Consider the following 23,923-nt stretch of genomic DNA (forward strand, 5'->3'; position numbering starts at 1 on the left):
TAGAAACAAGGAGGCTTCTCCATGTAATTACACTTGATCATGTTTGCATATGTCACTCCCACAGTCTCTGTCATGCTCTCTGATTTTGGATGCTCCTGGGAACCTCTTCTTTAATCCACAAGTTAACGTTTCAGCCCCTTCCTCCTTGATTTTCTTTTTTCTCTTTCTCTTTCCCAGGGACGCATGAATCGGAGGAGCAGAATCAGACATCCTGTCTGGTTTATCTGGAGGAGAGAGATAAGTGTGGATTCCGCCTCTTTCACGGAACGCACATTAACCATGCCTGGGAGGGAGCGCTGGGTGTGGGGAGGAGAGGTGGCGGCGGAGGGGGAGGGCGGGGGAGGTGTCTGTCTGCCGGGAGCGCACAGCTTTCACTCACTTCAAAACCTGTGAAAATGTCCCCTTCACACCCTCGGCAGCAGCTCAGCCAAGCTCCGCCGCTATGTTAGCGGTGATAAAATGCCTGCGTGCCGTAGCATAGTTGGAAGTGAGACGTGCAATGTTATTCAGAGGTGTTGGGCTGACAAGCCTGCAACGTGTAAACTTGTGTCCTACAGTGACTCCTGACCCTGACCCTGTTACAAAAGTCTGAAGGAGACACCACACATAAGTTTGAGATGACACTCAGCCGAGCAACTTCACAAGAGCGCACGTGAAAAACGACAAAAACAGCAATTTATGCAACAAAAGAAACTATTTATTTGGGATACGCATTGCCAGTACAAATTAAGAGACCATAAAACCTACACCTTTCAGCTATTTTTTCTCCACAGAAAACAGGTTTTTTTGAATCGGAATTAAAAAGACAATAGTTTTCCATTTGATACCTTTTTACATACGCAGAGATCTTAAAAGTTAAAACCTGTCAAGAAAAAAGGCTCCACGATTTCACTCTGAAATCCTTATAAAAAAGAAGTTAACATTCAAAACACTGCAGTACGTTATTTTATTGAAGAACAAAAAGACATGCAACAAATAAAACATTTTATGTTTTACAAATTGTTCATTTCTCTTTTTCATGTCTCTTTTCCTTTTATGTTCAAAAACTAAAAAGCATCATTACATGAAGCTTCGATAATATTTGACAGGCAAAGTGAAAAGTAGAGTTAAGCCGTTTTTTTTTTTTTCTTTCTGAGGGGTGCAAAAAACAATCCTTGTGTTTTGCCTTGCGTGGCCGGTGCTGTCAGTTCACTCCAATGACTTCAGACTGAGGCAGGTTCTGTGCATCACTTCAATGCTGCCCGGTTCCTCGACCGTAATACTGAGCAGGCGAGTCGAGAAGGAGCCGCTTCCAATGATCCAAATGAGTTTGTTTGACGCGATCGTGCCGTGGCCGACCTCCAACAGGAGCTCTGAAACATCCATGATTTCATACATGTGTAATAAATACAAACACACTGACAACTGTTCAAAAATACCTGTGGTTTTCAGGCTGTATTGTGACTGGTTGGGATCCCGGGATTGAATTTTTTTGATTTGTGGGTTCAGTTAAGCTAAAAAAAACTAATCCGGAGAGCAAAGTTAACACTAACTTTTCACGTCACCTTCATTCGGACAGAAGCCATCTTGGGCGGCAGGCTTGTTTTTGTGGTCTGAGTACAAAATAATAATAAGGATTTTAGTTTAAATCCAACAGGAACTCCGTCAGCCTGCGTTAAATGGCTGCTGTCCAAATTCAAAGATGCAAAAAAAAAAAAAAAAAAAAAAAAAAAGAGTAAAGGTGCATATCTACATACTGTATATAGAGCATTCTTGGGCTAATTCACATATAATGCTAGCATAAAAAAAGAAAGCAAAATAATATCAAATGAAAACAACGACAAAAAAAAATGAGATATTCACAAAATGGAGACATAAAAATATATCCAAACATTATCTGGATTTGTGTGCCATCAGAGTATTTGTTTCCACTTTAATGTATATAAACACGACTGTATTCCAACTGCATTTCTTCTTTTTTGGCTTTGAATGCAGAGCGCTAGCGCATTATGAGATGCTCACTAGCACCATAGATAATAAAATCCTACCAAAAGAGGAAAAAGGAAAAAACGTTGATAAAGCTGATCCCAATGTGGAGGATAAAAATTCTGCCATTTTTTTGGTATCAAAGTATGTAAATGCTGATATCTCATGAGGACTACTGTAATCATGTATACATGTTAGACCACAGACTATAACTGTACATACAACAAATCTAATTTCACATTTTGGATCAGGTTGTGTCGATGGATGTGGTGTTCTGTAAGTGTCACTGTGGAACGGAAACATAAAAGTGAACGGACTCGAAATACAAACACTGTCGTTCTTTTTCAAATACTCTCGTTAGTGTTATCTGAGAACCGGGGTGACGTATGAGTAACCTCAAGTTTTATCAGCACTGGACGTGTACGGAGGATCATTTGTGCCAAAATCCTGAGAGTGCATTGAATTATTTAGAGGACAAACAACAATTCTTTTTGCTTTTATCATGTTAAGAACACTTTATAATAACCATCATTTATTAATGGTAAATTTATAGGTAATTAAACAGAACTTTAGAGTTATTTAACTGTAAACAAACAATGAATTGCTTTATGTTATTGTTAATATGTTTAAGATGATGTTGAACTACACAATATTTATGAGCTATTTATAAAGTAATAATGACCATCTTTATAACCACCATCAATACTAAGTGGTAAATTAGTAGGTAATTAAACTTCAGAGTTATTTAACTGTAAACAAACCATGAAATGCTTGATTAAACATTTATTAAGCAATTGTTAAGGTTGATAAACATATATAATACATCAGTTGCAACGTTACAATAAACAATTGCCTCATAAATGGTTTATAAAGCATTTCATTGTTTAATAACAGTGATATAATTATAACTAATGTTTAACTAACCATTAATTAACCATTTCTTCATGATGCTTCTTATAAAATGTTACAGAATAATTTAATTTGCGCAAAATACAAAAACTCTATTCAGTGCGTTCGCAGGATTATGACACAAATATAATGATACATAGATGAAAAGTGAATTCCGAGAAAAGACATGCGATGTGTTAAATCCCGACAACACGGTACCTCAACATCAGAATTACAGTTTCTTGTTTTGATTTGGTTACCAGCAGTATTTGGTGTTTGACGTCGATCTCACTGAAACACACTGAAGATGTCTGATGATGTACTGACTGTACACTCTCTCTCTTTCATATATGACTTCTATAGTTAAATCGTTTTCTCTCTCGGACATTTACAAATGTTACTCTTTGAGCTCAATCAGTAGGTGTTATTGTGCTTTAGTTCATATCGACGCGCAGTAATCGCCGCGGACGTCGTCATTGATTCAGTGTTTTTCGGGTCGATTCGTCTTTGAATGTTGTGAATGCAGCCAAACATACATGACAGAACTTCAACTCTCGTCGTCAAGTCGCGCTCGTTTTGTTAATTGCTTGTGTAAAAATTGTGAATTCTTTGCATTATTATCGTTTTGCATGTGAGCAGAGAACCTACTAGTCTGGCAGTAACGTATAAAATGCCTTCTGTGACCGTGTCAGTCGTAGAAGTCCACGTCCTCGTCTGCTGTAGAAGTTCTGGATACAAACTATATAAACGGAGGCTGAATACTTGGATATTTACCCGACTAATATGACTGGACTAACATAATGATACTTCACAAAATATGGCATGAAAAAATGTTTAGGACATTGACATTTAAAAACATTATCAAAATTCACCTCCAGGGTTGAACTTTGGCACAGTAGATAAAACAAAAATTTCGCAAACACATGTAATAAAGACAGAGGCGTAAAATGACAGGGCATGGTGTTTGTTGTACAGTAGAATCCCAATAATTATAAAACATTTTGTAAAACCGAAGCATTTTGAAATGTTTTCTCTCTGTTGTTACGTCGAATAGAGGTAGTGTGAAAGAATTTCAATTTATGAGACGTTGGGGGAGGTGGGCGGCGTTACGCTGCTAACTGTGTGCCGGCTGTGTGAATATATAATGTAAGAGAAATACAAAGAGGCAACATGGACATCGAGTGGAAACTGTACAAACTGTGAAGTGTGTGATATGAGTCCACCCCGACAGCAGTGCTGCCACGGTCCGGATAGGAAAAAGTGAAACATTTGTCCGTAAGAGTGAAAATGTCGTCCCAGACCCCAAATGTGTCCCCGCCGCGTGACCACACACAGTACGTCACATCCAGTCCCGATGGGTTTTTAAGTTTTGGGAGATGTGGCTGGGAGGGGGGGGGAGGTGGTGCTGGAGCTGCAGTGGAGGACGGAGGAGTGAGGAGGGAGGAGGGGTGGAGGATCAGTTGGAGGTGTCAGAGTGAACGCTTCCGGGTCCTTCTGTGGGTGAAGTCACTGATGAGGGGGTCGGAGCATCCTGCCAGCCACCGTTCGCCTGAGAGAAGAGGAGGAGGAGAAGGGAAACAGAAGGAAGGGGAGGGGGAGTCCATTACTTTCACATTCATTACTGAGAGCAGCTGGGTCAAACACAGTGAGGTACGACGAATGGAAAGTCCCGAGGGCGAAGGTGGTGCATGAACGCAGCGTGGAATCCGCCACACAGTCGCACAACACCCTGAAGCCACGTTTCCTCCTGGATCGGAGGGGGAACGAAGCTAACGTAGCTCAGACGATAATTTCAGAATAAGACGGACATAAAAGAAATATAAAAATGTATTCAGCCGAGCAGAATGGAGTGAATTACAGTCTGTCACACGCCGCACGTTCCAATTCATATAATGAAGAAAATACACGGAAGAATAAAAGTCGAGTTGAACACGACTTTTTTTCTTTTATATATCTTGAAATAACCGCCTGTCGCTGTCATTTAAAATAATACGAATAAATATGGAAATTTTTTTTGAAAAGAGCTCTGAAACAAAACAAGTACAATCAACGTCATATTGCACTAATTGTGACGCTGACAGCGGGAATTAACATACAATAAGAGCAACGGAGGGGCCGAGCGCCACTGCCGGAGACGAGGCCTGTTAAAGAGCGTTTAGGATATTAATAGTGAATTTAAAGCCGTCAGAAAAACTGGAAATGGTCCTCGACAGCCTTTCATTTCAAAAGGGCTGTGATTTAAGGCAGCAGGCAGTGGTGTGTAATCACAAGTGGAAGGGGTCAGGCTGGAGAACGTCTGACTTTGGTGGCGCTCTGCCTGTTTCGCACAAAAAAAAAAAAAAATCGTAATTACAGCTGTAATCATCCACAGCATGCATTATGTATCCGCTCAGTCATTATCCAGTCTTTTCTGCCTCCTTTAACTCTCTCTCTCGTCATTTGTTCCACTCTTCATTCATAAAAATCTGTCTTCACATGCCCGGGAAAAAAAAGATGTTTTCAATTTACAATCAATACGTGAGACAGTTTTTCTGCTTCTCTGTTGAGACTTTTAAGGCTGATGTAACGCCTACTTAACGATAGATTTCTTTTTTTAAGGTTATAAAGACAAAACCACTTTAAAATGTAGTGTTTCTACTAGTATAATAATTTGGAGCTCCTGTATGAAAAACAGTGTATATAATACAAGATTAAAGGGGCACTATGTGGTTTAGGAGAAGAAATTTAAATATTTACAATATTAATGAGGTAATTAACTTAGTGAATAAACGAGCTGTTCTCTCTTATTCTGGAAAATAAGCTCATAACACTGTATGAAGCTAGACATACAAACAAAGTAAAACAGTATGAAAGTGTGTTGTCCTTTAAGTTTAGGTGGTTTATTCAGTTTAAAATCAGTCATTAAAGATCTTTCTCGTCTGATTAAATCATCTTCTCCAAAACTACGCAGTGCACCTTTAACTCGTTTGTCAAAAAAAACACCAATATTTAAATAGAATGTGTTTGAAAGAGAACGAAGGAGCGAGTGAAGAGTTTCGAATTCCTAACTTACCAGCCACAGATACATAAATCACAGGCAAACAGGCTGGCAGACAGATATCCCGCTCTTACATTATGCATTGCGGAGCTTCTTTACAGGGTATAAAAGTGAATAACACAGCATATTGTGGCAGTGTAAGATGTGGTAGAGCAAGCAGGCGTCCAAGGAGAACCGTATCTGGGAGGTCAAAGGACTGGGAAAGAACAGGGCCTGAATACGTTAGCGGCCTCTCAGGGTTAGCACAGCTGGCTGTGGGATGCGCTCGGAGCGGCCAGGAAGCCTATTTGAATACACATACATGTTTTTATACGGGAGACATTTCATCTGATTATCATATGGCCACTGAGGCACGACGACGACAGCGGAGGAACCCAGCCGCGGCTGTGACCGTCCTCGTCCTCTCAGCGCGGCTCGCTGTCAGGGCCATTAGTGTGGCAGGAACATGATCTGAGCAATGCGCTTGGATTGCTGTCCCAAGTCCACACTCTGCTCTCCTTGTGTCTGTCTTATCGATTTTCCCCTTTACGACACGGCTTGTCGCTGTGAATTTCCCTACTGTTTGCAGCCGCCAGCAAGCAAAACCCCCCCCAACCCCCCTCCCCCATCTCTCTCCACAACCCCCACCTCCATACCCGAACTCTGCCGCAAAATAAGACAAACATGAGGCGAACACACCCCGATGGCACATGAGGAGTTGTTTCCAGAGGCGTGGCGTTTTATTTTTAGAGGGGCAGCGATGTTGTCTCCTGGGAGGCTTTAATGGGAGCTTCTGGCCCCTGGGCTGCTAATCACGGGTCAGGTGGTCAGAGGGAACTGAAGTCCGGTGCAGGAGGTGTCACCTGTTTGTTCAGTTCGCTCAAAGCTGACTGTACGTGGCTGCAGGTGCAACGGCAGACCTGATCCGACATGACAGGCTCAGACGGCAGCTCTGCATGTGTGTGGCCGGCCTCACGCCGGCGTATGCCGGGCAGCGTGCTGCCCGTGGCGCGAGCGATCCAGAACCAATCAACTAGGTGACCATGGAGCAGAGACAAGTCCTACTAAGTGGCATCCTGAGCCCTATGGCTTTGAAATAATTGGTGGGGAGAGGAAGAAAGAAAAAAAGAATCCTTACATTGATGCCCTGCGGACTGTACATCTGGTTGGCTGTGAGTCCTTCACTGTATCCGCCTGTCTGACTGATAACATGGCGAAGGGTATCCACCTGAAACATTCAGAAGCAACAAACAAAGCAAGGTCAGAGTCAACACAAGAGAGGCACAGGAGAACAGAGAGGAGGATGACAACACAACAAGAGAGACGACAAGAGAAGACTGCTGCAAGTCTATCCTTGGAGACAACAAGGTCCAATCACACAAAGAGGAAATTTAGGATAAACAACTTTTGCTTTCTGCTGAAAAAACTATTCACATAGTAAACACATTGTTACACACAGTCTGCCCTTGAGACTGTGAAACAGCTCTATAGAGGAGCGAGTATGTCTTGTCATAGCAGGAAAAGCACAGGTATAATCAATAACATGAATGGTGGCTCTGTTCCATTTAGGTCTGCGTCAGCTAGTGGTTTTCTGTTGGGCCGGCTCCCCTGTGGGGACGTAGAAGTACTGCAATGGGGGTGTGAATGGCTGGGTTAAAAATATATAGTGAAAATGAAGTTGAACCAATCACGTGGGATGATTACATAAAACAGAGAGTGCTTTTATTCTAGTAAGAGTTTCATTATTTAGGTTAGGTTTTAGTGTCAGACGGCTAAATTCTGTGGAATTCACTCATCAAACAAATCTGTCATTGAAAGAAAATAACGCTAATTTTGTGTTTGTGTTAATGTTGACAAAATGGACAACAGGGAAACCTCCCTTATTTTGAAATGGCAGCATTCACACGCTATTCCAAGATGGCTACCACCATTTGCGTTCGATCATTCCTAGATGGTAACTGTAGATTTTTAAAACTCTCCAGAGATTTGTTCATGTTGTTAATGTGCCCATTGTACAATATAATTACACTTCTAAAAATGAGTTAGGGATATTGAAATATGGGTCCATATAAACTTAAATGTGTTAAATGTGTTGCGTTCTTTTTTGGTGACCAAAAATAGTCACGAAATACAAAATATATATTCAGAAACGTCAATCCAGTAATATTCCAATTCCCCCAACACATTTTGCGAAGGGTGTATTATATAATGTGACAATGTTGTGGTTACGATCTTGTTAGGTTTAGGAAAAGATCAAGATTTTGGTCAGTCTTGCAAGATCTTCTCACAGGTCCGCAGTTACCATCTAGTCACGACCATTGTTAGCCCTGCAGTCACAGCATATTTAGCAAATATTAGCCTAAATTAGCTTGATTAATGTTGTACTGACGAACGACTGAATTAGAGTTAAGAGTTATGATTAGTTGAATAAGACATTAGTTTGATTAAAGGTGCAGTATGTCAGTAATTTGAGTTGAAGAAATTATTTGAAGCTAACATGCTAACCAGCTAACCCCAGCCCATCCCGGTCCAAAGCTCCTAAAGCAAGCTGCACAGCTAACGTGCTAACAGCAGGTACAGTTAGCAGGAATTATTGTTCAGAAAAGATGGCCAATTCTTACATATTGCACTTTTAATGACAACAGTCACACCTGTTTTTGACAAGTCAACATGTCTGCTGTGAGAAAGGTCTGTTGGCCTGCCCCCTGTATTAGCTGCTGCGCTGCTAATAGCCCTACCTGTGACTGCACGTTGGCTCCCACCTGAGCCCCCTGGTACGAGTCCCCATTGAGAGACTGCACGCTCATGAACAAGTCCCCGGAGTTTGACATGTTAAAAGAGCCAGCAGAACCTGAAAGGAGAGAGGGAGCAGTCGAATCACAGAGAGACAGAGAGCAAAGCAGGCTAAGCAAAAGTGTGCAAGGCCGGTCCAGGCGAGCTGCCCGGAGCAGCACCATGCAGAGGGGTTAGCTAGCTAGCAGCCAAGACGGACTCTGTTAGATGAGAAGAAACGGAGCCGAGAGGAAACTAAGGGACACATGAAGACAGAAGAGATACAGCTGTAACCCGACACAAGAGGCGTTTGTGTCAGGTAGAAGTTTTTACCTCTAGTTGTAGAAAAAGGGTATTAGTATTAAAGTATTAGTGCTAAGCTAAGCAGAGGAAAAAAGAAGAATTTCCTAAGCAGTCCAAAAGAAATTACTCGCTGTCTTACCCAAAATTAAATTATTAATATAATGTGATCACATTGTTAGAGATGTAGGCTCAGGATGTGTTTAGCCTAGCTTAGCACAAGTGTTAGACAGAGCGTGAAGCTGCTAGCATAGCTCTGTTGAATCTGACAAAATGCACCTACCAACAAAAGTAACAACTTTTGGATTTAATTTGGTGACTACTTGATTCAACATTTGAATGATCAGCTTTGGAGTGATTTAGGTGTGAATTTGTTTCTCATTTTTTTTAAAGGATTTAAGCTAGTTGTATTGGCTTCCCATGCTTGTTTTATGCTAGGCTAAACATGCTTCCTGCTCTGACTCCTGGTGAAACGGCAAATACATTGATTCCTAAAAAAAAAAAAACACAGGACAGTAGCATTAAAGGATAAGGCTAGTGTTATTCTAGTTCCATTTCTATTTTTTTCTATTGTCAACAAGTCTCATAAAAAAACAGATGCTTATTGCTGAAAAAGGTAAATAGATCAGTAACACGTTGAAAAGGTGAAAGTTTGTGTTATAACAAGATTACAAGATGTTAGAACAAGAAATTTTATCTTATCATAACATGAAACGTTCACATGAGAATTTATTACATAACATAAAATGTCTCTTTTAATTAAGATATTTTCATGTTATGTTATCACTTTATAATACAACGTTTGTATTAAAACAATGAACATTAACACAGGAAATGTTTTATTTTACAAAAATATGGTAATAACAGTTTGGTTTTTATAACAAGGCAAGTTTGTTGTTATAGCAATATAAGTTATCTTGTTATAACCTGACAAGTTTTATGTTAAATTGAGTTACAACGTTATAAAAAGCTTGTATAAATAGTATAAATGGTAAAAAGTGATTATTATGTCAATGTTTTATGTTATAATAAGTTATTGTGTAATACAAAAGTTAATAATACGTTATAAAATGAAATGTTTCTTGTTTTAACAACATAAGGTATTATTTTTATAACTGGAAATATTTTGTTTTAATACGTTTTAAGAAGCTAATAGTATATTGTAAAGAAAAGTTTCTTTATATAAAGCGATATGAAGTCATATTAACTTGAAAACATCTCGCTGTAACAATAAACCTTTCACGTTATGAAGTGATACTGATCCATTTTCTTTTTCGGCGTGACAGCGTGAGGCTGCTGCATAAAGACCAACGTTAACAATACGTTATTCTTTTTCTTTCAGGACTTTTTGACTCGACCTGTATTCAGATGTGTTACACTGACTTAATAAATAGTGTCCATGTTCACTACGTTGAGGGAACATGTCACCCTGTCCAACAGTGTGGCTCACACTAATAATTTCAGGAGCTCTTTGGTACAGAGGAAAAAATAAAAGCATCGACTTTTCATCTAATCTGTTGACAATGAGAAAGGAGTACAGAATACCACCAGACTTATCCTTTGAATGTCAGTACAGCAGAACATGATGAACACAAGAGTTATACAGTCATACATGAAGAATATGATTAACTGAGATGAAGACAAAAAGGACAGTAGGCATAGAGAGGCTTGGCACGGGGCTCAGGTTGGCTCATTTCTGACACAGGGAAAAATTTTAAAAGGGAAAATTTCGACCTATTCAATGTAATCACGGTGCATTACCATCTGATAGGCACGTTCCGTGTACGAGAGCTGCCTTTTTTTTGTTAGTTCCTATTGTTAGTTTTATTCCTTACAAACCACCAGCACCAGCGTTTAAATAGCCTGAAACTGTCAAAATTGCAATAGTCGCTTGGTTGAAGTAATGCACAAGAGAGGAGGTACATGTCTAATAGCTGAGCAGAGCCAGGGACTTCCTGTCTCACCTGCAGAGTTTGGAGTTGAGGGTGAATTTGCTTGGCTTCCATGTGAGGATGCATTAGCCGCATTGACGGCAGTTCTCGCAGCGTACATGTTGGCTTCTTCTTGGAACTTACCAATGTTTTTCTTGTATCTGATTCTTTTATTCCCAAACCAGTTGGAAACCTGAGCAGATGAAACAAAGAGAAATAGTTTAATCCTCGTGAAATCTCAACACACACAAGAGCGCACCCTCCACATTTTCGAGGGGCGAAGCATTCGGTTGAAATCAGGGGTTCGTCTTTAGCTTTGCGTGGCCTTAATGGCATGTGTAACACTACGGAGAGCCTCTGTCAGAGGTAGAGGCTACATAGACTGGTGCTGTGAATCTGCATTAGTGCCAGAATGGAATGATTGCCAATAACAGTCTCATTATGTCACCATGACTGCAGCTATCATCAGAACTCACGCAAGCACCAATCAGTCAACATCCGCTAACACCCATTACCGCTAATGGACTCCCAGATGAAGCCAGGGGGGTAATCCCGGGCGCTAATGATAAACAACATTAAAATGAAAACCGAATCAATCCTGCAAAGTTTCCAATACGCGGAGAAGGTAAACATTCTCCTTTATTATGGCCGAGAAACGGAAACTCTACAAATCATTCAGCCGCTGAGCAGCTTCCACAATCAGGCCCGGATGCATCCTCGAGTCACTCGGTATAAATTAATGAAACCAATTGAGAAAACAATCCATTCCCCAAATGATGGATCCAAAACACAAGCTGCTTTGTTTACCTTGGCGTTGGCAATGCTTTTTCCTTATTATTATCGATTCACACAGAATTGAAACAACTTGAGCGCTAGAATGCAAAGATGAAACAAAAATACAGGGTGCCTAAAATATTTAAACTCTTTCTGATGATCAGCATCATTGGCACAAACATCTCGAGAGGCGCTGGATGTTTGGTTTTGGTTACCGTGAGATCGATTAGTAAATCATCACTGCGGCACACATCAAACGACTGCAGTGCTAATTCTCAGCGGTGCTAACGGTGTCGTGCGCTAATTGCTTTCGTAGACTCAGTGAGCGGTTCTGTTCATTTCTAACGGGACGAGGGGTTGGACTTGTTCTGTTTTCATTCACCTGTGACCAGCGAACGGTTCCTCTGGTTGTGGCCTCGGTTAGACAAACAAGGCAGAGTAGACGAACTCTCTCTCTGCTACGAGAGGGAGGCAAGGGGGGAGGTGGCGGGATAACAAGTAGGATGCATTTTGATGAAGAATGGGGGATGGTAAACCCCCTCATCCCCCCTCAAACCGCCTGGTGCGCATACTGTACGGCTGGAGCGATTTCTTTCACAATTAATTAACCTACTGATCTTCTTTTTTAATTAATCAATTAATAGCTTTGGAATTTGTTTACATGGTTTGATTTGGTACGAAACAAAAGAAAAGGAAAGTAATTATCAAAAGAAGCGATTATGTTTACATCCACTGTGTCCATGTTCGGTTAAAATAACTACTTTTCCCTTTTTATTTTGTATATTTTCTGTATTCTAAGAAAACGTGTTCCCACCATGACAGCAAGTGTCGTCTTCATCTTGCGTTACTTCAAAAACAAACAAACAGTCATTTGGTCAAAAAATAGCTCTTTTTTTTTTTCCTGGTTTGAATTACAAGACAACAAAACTCGTGACACGGCGTATTTATACTTCAAGCCCTTTTGTTGTCTCAATAAAAGGTTCTGCTCAAAGATTAGAGGAGCTGTCTGTACTCGTGACAGTCAGAGAACTTATTATTAGGTTACTTGCCAAGATGCTCACAGCTGCTTCGCATTAGGGATCGTGTTTGTCTGGATTGCTCCGTGTACAGTGGTTTTACCCTACAGGTGGTGTGGTTGGTTGGTTGGTGGGTGGGTGTTTGCGGGTGGAGGTTGATCTGTGGTGTACCTGGGCAACTGTGATGGCACACTTCTTTGCCAGCTCCTCTTTAGCCTCCTCACTGGGGTAAGGGTTACTGAGGTGTGAGTAGAAATACTCGTTCAGGATCTCTGTCGCCTGCTTGTTGAAGTTTCGTCTTTTCCGTCTGCAAAAAAAAAACATCGGAGGTTAAAACAGGGAATAAAAATGAGTTTACGTCAAAGAAACATCGAAACGGGAGATTGTAGCGCGTGATCCACCGCCAGGAGTGATTGGATTGGATCGGGCAAAACTAAAACTATCAACAGTTAAACATTATGATATCTACGCACGTTTAGCGTGCTAACCAGCTAGCCCTGACCTGTCCTGGTCCAAAGCTCCCGTGCTAGCGGTGTGAAGACCAGCGCTTCCCAGGGCTTGTACGGCTAACTGCTCCCGCTAACCAAGCTAACTAGCTAATGGCAGCTGCAGTTGAAGTTTGTGGCTACACTAGTGATATACCGCCCCATATGAATTCAACAAAGTGTCCAATTCTTCTCAAACCCAAAAAACAGAAGTGATAAAAACCAACGCTACAGCGATGAATCCATTGGTTGTCAGCTATACAGTTAATCAACAGGTTTGATAACTGATTGATCGGTTTGAGTACATTTTTAAAAATAAACACTTCAAGTATTTTATGTTTTCTTTCCTTCCTCCATGATGGTAAACTGAATATCTGCATTGTGGCAAAAACAAGACATTTGAGGACAACACTGAAACACTGATCCATATTTTTTCACCATGTTCTGACATTTTATAGACCAAACTAATCAATTAATGGAGGAAATAACCAACAGTCGCCCTCTCAGATTGCATCCCTTCAGATTGTCTTTCATCCAGTAGTCCACTTGTTGTTTGATTGCTTTAGAAGTGGTTAAAGAAATGCTTCTCTCCAATCCAAGCCAATCATCTAAACTCTATTTTGAATAGCTCGAGACTCTTATTCTGGATGTTAGCGTGACTATCTTGGTCTACAAATAACTCGGTGTCTTTGGGTCACCACGGTCCTGCTTTGGATGAACATTACTTGCTTTGTGAAAACCTCAGCCGCACTCAAAAACTTTCAATTTAGCTGCGGTTTCGCGTCGAGACCCAAGAGACCAATTTGAGCCCTGAACTGCTTCAACTACAGTTCTGTTTATGAGCAACTGAGAAAAGAATTAGCAGCAGCAGTAACAGCACTTAGAGGCTAAATTTAATCCATGAATCGTTTACATTTTTCCACAGTAGTGGGTTTTTACATAGTCTGTGAGTTAACATCTTAAAAAAAGGACATGTTTCATAGCAAAATGTGCCAATTAGAATTCAATATGAAGCATGAACTGAGTAAAGAAAATGTCTGATGATCAAAAACAAACTCTTGGTTCAGTTCTGATTTAAACATATCCATATTCCCACTGTTGAAAAGTAGAACGTATGGTTTACATTAAATATCTGGTCAGATTTATTAGATTATTATTATTATTAGATTTATTTCTTATTTTTTTTATCCTTTGATTGTTAGATTTATTCTAAATTTAATGATAATTAGCAATTCTGCTAATTTCAGAAACATTTCTTGTACGAGTTCTTGTACGTAAAGAATTTTGAGGAAAAACATAACAACTTTATTGTTTATATTGTTTAAACGTGAATTTTTGGGCCAATTGGCGGCAGCGCAACAAGCTTTAAACACGATATTGACCCATGAAGTTGTTGTGGCCGACATATATGATGTCTGTTCATGTACAGATGTAAAACAGCATTATCACTCATTTGAAATCACGTGTCCGACCACCTGATGAAAGAACAACATTCTCTTTAGCTCCTGAACGCTGAACCATGTTCTCCAGCTAGTTGCTAACTTTGTCAGTCTGTTCAGTGGGTTATTGCAACAAATAGCTTCTTGCTGTGACCTGAAAATGAGCCGTGAGCTCGTCAACCCAGAACAGCAAGCTGAAAGATGCTTAAAAGTTCTGTTCAGCTGAGGGAACTGCAGAATCGGTTCCACATTATACGTAATTATGTGACCCATTGTTTTCTGATAACATTAACTAGGGCAGCCTTCAAGGTGCTATTTGTAAGAACATTTTATTATTCAGTCTCGAATGTACCGCGCATTTCACGGTTTGCATTATTGATTTGGCCATTTCCTGTTTTATTTTGTAGTTCCACTTCCTGTCTTTGTCTGTTTTTCCCGAGCAAATGCAACACAAACGTACAAAGAAAAAAATTTGGGAAAACAGACAAAGACAGGAAGTGGCACTTAAACCAAGAAACATGAGGCGAAAAACTTACAAAATAAAACAGGAAATGAGCAAACCAGTAATCCAAGTATAGTCTCAGTATTCGAGAAAATACATGGCAGCACAGAAACAAGCCTGAGTTGATCAAACACCACTTACTCATTTACATACTACAATTTTTCATGGTTTCCATGTGAACGTAGTGAAAAGCCCCCCCCCACACACAACACCTGGAAGCAGACTGATATCATATTCACATGCCGGTGAGTTGACTGACCCTTTATCTCCTGCACCTATCAGGTCATGTCTGCATGTGCCACATCTGAAGAGGGCTTTACATAAGCTGGAGGGGAACCCTGTAAAAATCTCCATGCATGCATCCACCGGTGAGGAGATTTGTGCTAAAATCTCTGTCCCGCACTCCAAAAGCCTGCTTGAGAATATGTAAATGTGCACAGCATGGGGCTCCAGCAGCCAGTAGATTAATCAGTGGAGCCGAGCATGGCAGTGCCTCTCAACCAGTGAAAGCTTTCCTCTTCCTCTCCCCTCTCCTCCTTCCCCTCGCTGCTGCGCCACCACAATAATTTGCAAGAGAATAGATAGGGAGCTTTGTAAGGGAGCGCATGCCTCATTTAAATGTTATGCCTCCAACTCAGACTTTGAGCGACATTTATCCTTGGAGAAATGTATGCAAATCCGGAGCACGCATCAAAAGGAACAAGCGATTACATTAAAAAAGGGAAACAGTTAGCGTTATGGAGCACGCAGGGAACTCTTATTGGCCGGTGCTGGTGGGTACGCTGGTCCAAATGGCATCGGCAGATGCAAACCCAGTCCAGTTTGTGTGCGGCAAAGTGGCAAAGCAGCATGTGTTACAGCATGTTTATAGCATGATAGGCCTCCTACGTCAGCCATTCATATGGATATCAGGCCAGAGCCAGGGAGCACATGATGATTTGCAGCGTTGTTAAATTGGACGGTTATTTGTGGAGCTGAATGGGGAAACGCGAGCTGCATACAAGGACACGCACCTGGCATCGAGGAAGCGGGAGCGCAGGATCATAACGGCCTCGCAGGTGCTCTGTTTGAGCTGCATCTGGATGGAGCTGAACTTGCGGTGGATGATGTTCACCATGCGCTCGATCTCTTTGGGCGAAATTGGCCGCGTGCGCGACTGCTCCCGCAACAGGTTCATCACGTGGGTGGTGAACTCGTTGCATGCCTGGAAGGAGAAAGAAACACATCACACACACACACGCGCACACACACATACGTAGAAGGAATGAAAGAACATACACAAAAACACTTCCCCCCCCAGGTTGATCCAGCTGTGAATAAGACACTTTCAATGTGGCTTCATCGCTTCAGAAACACACATTCGCACGCAGGAGGGTTTAAAAACCTAAAGAAATCCGGCTCTTTGCTTAATGTGGTTCTGGGCCGAGCTCCTCTCACACACACACACACACACACACACACACAGCCGACGGGGGAATATAAGCGCTGATATATTTCATATTTAACAGAAGTGGTGATGGCAGTGTGTTGAGAGCAGCCAATGACAGCTGTTCCCTTCCCAGACACACACTTTCACAGCGTAGCCACCCTGAGAGACGAACATGCCACGACGTTTCATTCATCCCCCCCGTGTGACACCAGGCGTGAATCTGCCACGATATTACACTCCCGACTCCGTGTCTCTTACTGTCTCCTCTTCTTTATTTCCTCTCCTCCCGTCGATCTCTCTCTGGATTTAGCCGTGTCAGGCTTTGTCTGTGTCTGTCTATCTGCGTGTTCATCTGTCTTACTCGCATTTCATCCGAAAGGGGGATGCTATTGTCGCGGATGCATCGGTTATCAAGGCAATGAGAGGAAATCATCATATACCCTCCTCCCCATTTCCAACAGACTTTCATGACTATACTTGGAATATACACAGAGAAGCACAGCACTAGGCATATGCTGGACTATTCTGGGGTGGAAAAACACGCATCCGGAGTGAATCCTTACTGACAGTGATGTATATTGAGGAAACATTCAGGTCCACAGGGGTTGAGATCCTATTTAAGGCCGATGCTGCCTCTGTGAAGTCGAGCGTCGGTGTAGTCAAAGTATTGAAAAGACGACAGAAAATGAAAAGTAGGAAGATGCGTCGCAGTGATCTAAATAATCCGTGTTTTCTGTGGCGAATTCACTTTTATTAGCGTCTTTTTGGTTGCGTGTCAGAGGCTGTTTGGAGCTGAAACATCCAGATACTTTAAGATCTGGCGAAACTTTTGCTGAAGCAGTGAAAGATGACCATCGTAGTTCGAGGACGGCCGACGTGACGTCCTCGAACGTCCTGATGGCTCCAATCAAGTAACACAAAGAACAGCGGCAGATCTCCTCCAAACGAGAGGACGTTCTGTGTTGTTACTCAAAAAAAATATGATTCGTGTGATAAAAATAGCTGCTGGTTATTTTATCTTGTGACCGATCGAATAATCGACTCAGTGTTTTCGGCTCTAAATGAAAAGCTTTCATCGCAAAAGAGGACGAGAGACAGTGGTGCCCCCGACGGATAAACCACAACCATCAGACGTTTGTGGTTTCCAGCGAGGGCGTCACTTTGTGTTGAGAAGTGGTGGCTTCAAAACTTTCTCCTTAAAAATAGAATTCAGCATATCCATTTATAAGTAATGTGTGGGGGGGGGATCATATATTACATTTACAGCCTTTGCAAGCAGCACTGTTTTCATAAAATCCAGCAAATAAGACGATTGTGTTAGCAAACCGTAGGCTTGCGAACCAGCCAACCTGTGGCTTTGAGCAACTTCTTTTTTTGAAGATTTGATGCTTTTTCTGTTTCATATGATTGTAAGTTGAATATCGTCAATATTCTGGGCTGTTAATTGGACAAAACGAGCAACTTGAGGATGTTGAGAAAATTGCGAAGAGCGTTTATTTGCGTGATTTTCCGACATCTACGCAGATTTATAGATCACGGAAGTTACCGTCAGCTGCAGCTCTGAGCCTTAATAACGTTTAAGATGCAGGTCAAGATGCATTGTGGGAAACGTGTGCTTCAGTAATGCAAACACATCCCCGAGCTACATCGACGCTGCAGCTCTGTTTTGCTGTGAAGCTCCAGAAATGTTTTGTGGACTCTGAAACTTCGACTGAATTTCCATCGGCAGACTTTTGGGTGAACCTGTCCTTTACTGTGCATTACTGTATGAGTTTGCTGTTGTTACTATATAATGTGAGGAGAGCTGTAATTACATAAAAAAGTCTGAAAGCGTTACAGCCTCCTCATGTACTCTGAAGATGGTTTTAACAAGGTAATGGTCAAACATATAACCTGCTTCTGTTCTCTCTTTGGAACGGCACTCTATCAAACAGATTACGATCACTACCAGTGTTGTCATGACAGTCTGAGTCAGTCAGATACTCTTATTGGGAGACGTGATAACGCGGGAACAGTATTTTCTCAGTGTGTAACAATCAAAATCAATAAAAATGAGACGTGTGATGTTGACACGTGCCGTCAGGTCGCCTGCCCCCCCTCTCACCTGTTCGTACTTCTCCAGCTCCGTGTGGTAGATCTGTCTGATCTGGGACAGCTTGGCTCTGTAGTCAGAGTGCTCCGCCGAGTTGTCCGCCCCCGCTCCTCCCGAGGCCGCCGCCGCCGCCGCAGCAGCCGCCGAGCCTCCGCCTTTCTCCGGACCGGACACGCCCTCCGCCAGCAGCATGTTGTCCAGCCGCATGAGCTGGGGATCCGGGGGCTCCTCCTCCTGGGCGCCGCGGATACTCAGCACTGCAAAGACAGGAGGAGGTCAGAGGTCAGTGGGGAAAGGTCGCGCCTAGAGCGGCGAGATGCAGCGTAACAAGCTGTCAGCCGAACGCACACATGCAGCAGCTCAGAGCGAGCGATGCAGCAAGATGCAGCAAAACGAGACCCGAGCAGAGACCGTTGGTGCGTGTGATGACTTCATACTTATAAACACTCTGTTACAGTTTACATAAAATAAATGTGAACAACAAAGGAGCTGTGTCAGTGTTGTACGATCTCCAGCTGACGGACAGGACTGAGCGGCTGATTTGGAGGAAGCTGACACTTTTCTCTCTTCTATTAACCAAGAAACTGAGCGAAACAATAACATGTGAAACAAATCCCTGGATTTAATGCGCTACCTTCATCTTCAAACTACAAGATCTGTATTTTATGGCAGTTTATGGCGTTATGACGGCTATTATTGTTACCTATTCATGGTTCTATTTTAAAATACACTCTATTGTAAAACTCTTAAATTCCAAATCCACACAAGTTACGGCACACTTGCTACTTTGTGTTTCATCAAATGTGGATTTTATTGGTCAGACACTGAACGAGCAGAGAGAGAGGGAACGGTTGTGAGCTGGACTCCTAAAACGACACAGTATATAGCGTTATCAATATTAATTGAGCTGAAACGCGACATAAAACACAATGTTCAGTGCTGCTCTGCACAATAAACGGCATCCTTGATTCTCCTCACCCACGAGGATGTGAACGGGTACCTCCGTCTTCCACTAGAGGTCTCCCTTGCCATTCTTTACGAGATTTCAAAGTCCCACCTTCCATTTTCTGGGGTGAGAACACTCCCAGGCTCTGACTCCTCCATCTGAGAACCATCCATTTCAATATAAAACACCTTCTCCCGTGCGGAGCCCGCCGCCGCTGCTGCTCGGATCTAAATTGATCCCAGAGTGGACATCGAAAGTGCATCGACAGCAGCTGGCGTTATTGTTGCAGGGGGGCCGCGGCGCCGACACCAGCTCTGCCTCTGTGACTTTGTGCCCCGCGTGTGTCGATAGCCATTTAAAACGTTACCATTTGTCATTTGTCTCGTTGTCATTGAATGAGAAGGGACAGGCAGGGAGCACTTCATTAATTCAGAGACAATGGGAGTGCTTGGTGCATTAACCCCAGACTGCCGTCCGGGTTGGTCGGCCTGGGCAGGGGGTCACTGGGATGAGAATGAGGCCTGCTGTACTTGCAGAGGGAGAAGAGGGGGCTCCCTCGGCCGACCCCCCTCCGCTTTAAGTGGACTGGAAATGCAAATATGGCAACTGTTGGCGAGTGGAAGAGGTCAGGGGTTCAGGCCACAGGCTCAGCGGGAGGTAGATTGAGTGTGGGAGGAGTGTTGGAGGAGGAGGAGGAGGAGGAGGAGGAGGGGGGTCTCCTGGGATGGCAGGACTGTACAAACATCCTGTCTCATTACCCAGACTCCTTCATCACTCCTGTAATGTATGGACGGGAAAAAAACTCTCGGATGGCTTCACACCCGCCGTACCTCCGCCCCGCCCCGCCGCTCTGCAGCCGCGTTCTGACCCGATCAAACCTGCTCCATCAGAAACTCTAAACACGCCTGTCCGCTTTAGTTAGCGTACATCAGCGGAGGCTCCCGAAACGCTCACCAGTATGGAGAGGCAGTTTTTTTTTTTTTTCTCTCTCTATAGTTACCACCTCATAAATACCAAGACTAAAGTGGGTGTTAAAACGAGAGCACACCGCAAAATATCCCAACGGAGGAAAAAAAAAAAGGAGCTGCATTCTCTGGAAGGCATTCTGGGAAGGAGAAACTCCCAGTAGAAGAAGAAGAAGAAGAAGAAGAAGAAGAAACTGACATTTTTTTGACAGAAGTTCACGAGAGGAAGGTGCGTTCAGCGTGTCGCGGTGGAGTGAAAGGCTGAGAAGATTCACTGAATGTGCTTTTATTCCAAATCCGGCCGATTGGTTCGGAAAAACTCACCCGATCCCGTAACGCGAATAATTTCCCAAGTAAAAAGCCCAACTCACTAAGCGCCAGCACGCAAAGAAATTAACGGGGAGGAAGCTCTCCTCAGACGTTTCTGCCGAAAAACCGAGACCAGATTTCTCTCCGAACTCATAAACCGTCTGGACTGTCAAACGAAAGCGGAACATAAAAATTCCCCGTGTCCACAGAAACGCTCGGATTCGCGCCTGCCAAGTTCCAGCTTAACATTCACGATGTGTTTATTTTACTTGGCTTGAAGCACCTCCGACATCAGTCTTGTAAGAGCGGCTGTTGCAGAGAAGGTCATTTCTGAGGAGATCTCTTGGAAGGCAAAGAAAGAGAGAGAGAGAGAGAGAGAGGAAAGAAAAAAAAACAACACACCAGTAGGGCCGACTGTGTGCGGAATAAGAAAGGTCGTGGACAAATGGAAAGCTAACGACTACATTCACCGGCGCGAGGTAAAGCCGAGCATCACGCTGAGAATAAACAAGCAAACGTCTCGAACTGGAATCAACAGAAACTCCGACGGGCCTCGCTGTCGACACGTGCACACCCTCGCTAATCAGCCTCACGTCGCCATCCTCAGCCCAGATCCCGGCTCCATTCTTTGCTGCTGATCCAGCTGTCTTGGAGAGCATCTGTCAGGAGGGACCCAGGAAGGAACAATGCATTACGCCATGTTGGCTGTGTACTGTCATCCCTCATTGACAGCACATTGTCACACTTACACAGTGTCCTCTGAGCTGGGAACAAGCTAAGTAGCTGCCGACTATAATATCAGCTCTTCCTGCCGCCTCTTATCGCGCAATCTGATGGAAGCGGCTCCGAGTGGGGTTAATGTGGGATTCTTGCAGGAAAAGAGACGCGACGGTGTTCATTTTTTTTTCTTTTCTAATCTACCCGACTAATCAGTGCGATCCCCTCAACGGTGACAGACGCAACGGTAACTGTGCGGAGGGAGAAACCCACGGAAAAAACCTGCCGCGCTCGGAAGTGATTGAAGCAAACGATGATTTATTTATTCCAGCCTGAAACCTAAAGCACATAATTAAAACCATGGAGGGATTATCTCAAACAAATAAAAATTAATAAAGAAAAGAAAGGGATAATGTGCCTCCATAAAATTGGCTTTGCTGTGGGTCATAATTACACGACTCAGTGAGGGCCACTTTATTGGCTAATGGCAGCCTAATTGATTCATCCTAATGTTTTCCGAGTCTCGGGTACCGCCGGGCGCTCCCTGTCCAATAGTGCTGGTGAACTTACTTAGCCACCCGCAGACAAACACTGAAGGTTCTCCCAGGGATAAACAATTATCTTAGCGCGTATGTGTGTGACTCGGACCCCCACCCTCCTCCTCCACCCTCCTCCTCCTCCTCCAGAGTCAACACACATTTTCTGTACGTCTCTAATGGATGCCATTTCCCTCTTGGAGGCGTTTCAAAGATGGCTTGTTGTCAGACGAATGCCTTTAGTCCTCCCCGCTGTTGTTGACAAGCAATTCTCGCCAAGGAGGCGCGCGAGGCTTTATTGCTCCGCTTTATCTCGTGCGTTAATATGAATAAAAAACAAGGGGATTCATACGTCGGCTGCGCTCGGTAATGAATTCACTAATACGATGCAGAGAGCTGCACTTGGAAGGGAAACCTCTACATATGTTCGCATCCCTCGGTCAGGATCCGGCAAAACGTCACCGACCGAGAGGACAAGAAAAGTAAACTGGAACATGACGAACTTGACATTTATTTAACCCCCCGCCTCGCAGCATGTGGCCTGTTTTTTTTAACAAAATCAAATCGATATTTAATAATCTAAGCGCACGGTCGTTGGCTTTTTGAGAGGTGGATGTTTAACCGTCTCGCTTGTTTATCTGGAAATATTCATTTCATTTCCACACAGCCGAGGGGAGGGAGGAAAAAAAAGCAAAAAAAAAAAAAAAAAGCTCTCGCTCTTTGAGGATAAGCTCGGAATATCATGCTCGGAGATGATTTACGTCCCTATTTGGGGGGAAGCAGCTTGCCTAAACCCACTTCTTCTCCCCCCTCGTTGCTTGTTTTCAGCGAGCACATGTGTAACATTCTCTGTCGCCCATATATTAGTCATTCGAGAAGATTGGCTCACGGCCTCATATGAAGATGGGTGTGGGTATTAAAATATTAATTGGACTGCTCGCAACAGAGATACATCATATGAGAGCAGCTCTGAGTTTGGGGTGAGTCCTCAATTGAACACCAGAGAATAAACTCCCGTCTCCTCTCTGAAGGGGAATGAACCGTGGCAAAACAAAAGTGGGCCGGCAGCCCCGCGGGCTAGCATCATAACTAGCTTCCTTGGAGAAGTGTTATCGCTGGGGAAGGACGCAGGTCCGTTTATAGATTGTCACATCATCGCGCCTGTACACGACAGGAGTTCATAAACGGGAGGAATATTAAAATTGACAGCAAATACAAACAAGATCCAGGTCTAAAAATACACTTTTGAGTCAGTAGCAATATTTGGGATCCTATCAAAAGCTTGTCAGGGGATTAAGATTTCTTCCAGGACACTGCTTGCATCTTCAAAAATGATTCAGTTTTTTTTCATGGCACAACAATATCAGACTCAAAGAGTTACAACACACCATGCTCCGCAGTCCAGATATCTTATCCCATCAGATTAACAGAGGCAAATGGCAGGCTGTCAAAAACCATTACCATATGTAATCCCCTTCTAGATTTCGAAGGCATGTCGACGGGGACTGTTGGCATGGCAGCCCTGTCATGGCGATCGGGCGGTTGTGGGGAAAGCCTGATGTTTAATTAATGATGTTGGGCTGTTCTGTCACAGTTAGCGAGACGGACGGTCAAACATAAAGGCCTCTGACAGAGATTGGGTGCCTCGGTTCAAACCGGCGGACACCTTCGGAGGCCCTCCGCTCTGCACCCACATGCTGAAATGCGATCCGCAGTGTTACATCACTGGCAGCAGCACATGGAGATCGGCCAAGAGTGACACACAACGCCGGTCAGGTGACAGCGTGTCCAGGCAGATCAACAACTGCCCGGGCTGACATTTGTAAGAGCACTTTGATTAG

At 43.2% G+C, this 23,923-nt stretch overlaps 1 protein-coding gene across 3 annotated transcripts in view; it reads right to left on the bottom strand.

Moving 5' to 3' along the window:
- Nucleotides 1-675: 675 nt before the first annotated feature.
- pbx1b (pre-B-cell leukemia homeobox 1b) overlaps nt 676-23,923 on the bottom strand; it is a 65,017-nt gene continuing 41,769 nt past the window's right edge. The window contains exons 3-9 of one of the 3 annotated variants that reach the window (XM_030434073.1): nt 18,622-18,866; nt 16,102-16,292; nt 12,834-12,969; nt 11,017-11,065; nt 8,608-8,720; nt 7,008-7,097; nt 676-4,402 (exon numbers count right to left, since the gene is read on the bottom strand). In XM_030434073.1, the coding sequence (XP_030289933.1) occupies nt 4,310-4,402; nt 7,008-7,097; nt 8,608-8,720; nt 11,017-11,065; nt 12,834-12,969; nt 16,102-16,292; nt 18,622-18,866 (917 nt within the window). In that variant the 3' untranslated portion in view covers nt 676-4,309. Of the gene's footprint in view, nt 4,403-7,007; nt 7,098-8,607; nt 8,721-10,905; nt 11,066-12,833; nt 12,970-16,101; nt 16,293-18,621; nt 18,867-23,923 lie in introns of all 3 variants that reach the window. The other 2 variants (XM_030434072.1, XM_030434074.1) reach the window with 2 other exon arrangements.

The sequence above is a fragment of the Sparus aurata genome, chromosome 11 (assembly GCF_900880675.1).
Source record: "Sparus aurata chromosome 11, fSpaAur1.1, whole genome shotgun sequence".
In the NCBI taxonomy this organism is placed as follows: Eukaryota; Metazoa; Chordata; class Actinopteri; order Spariformes; family Sparidae; genus Sparus; species Sparus aurata.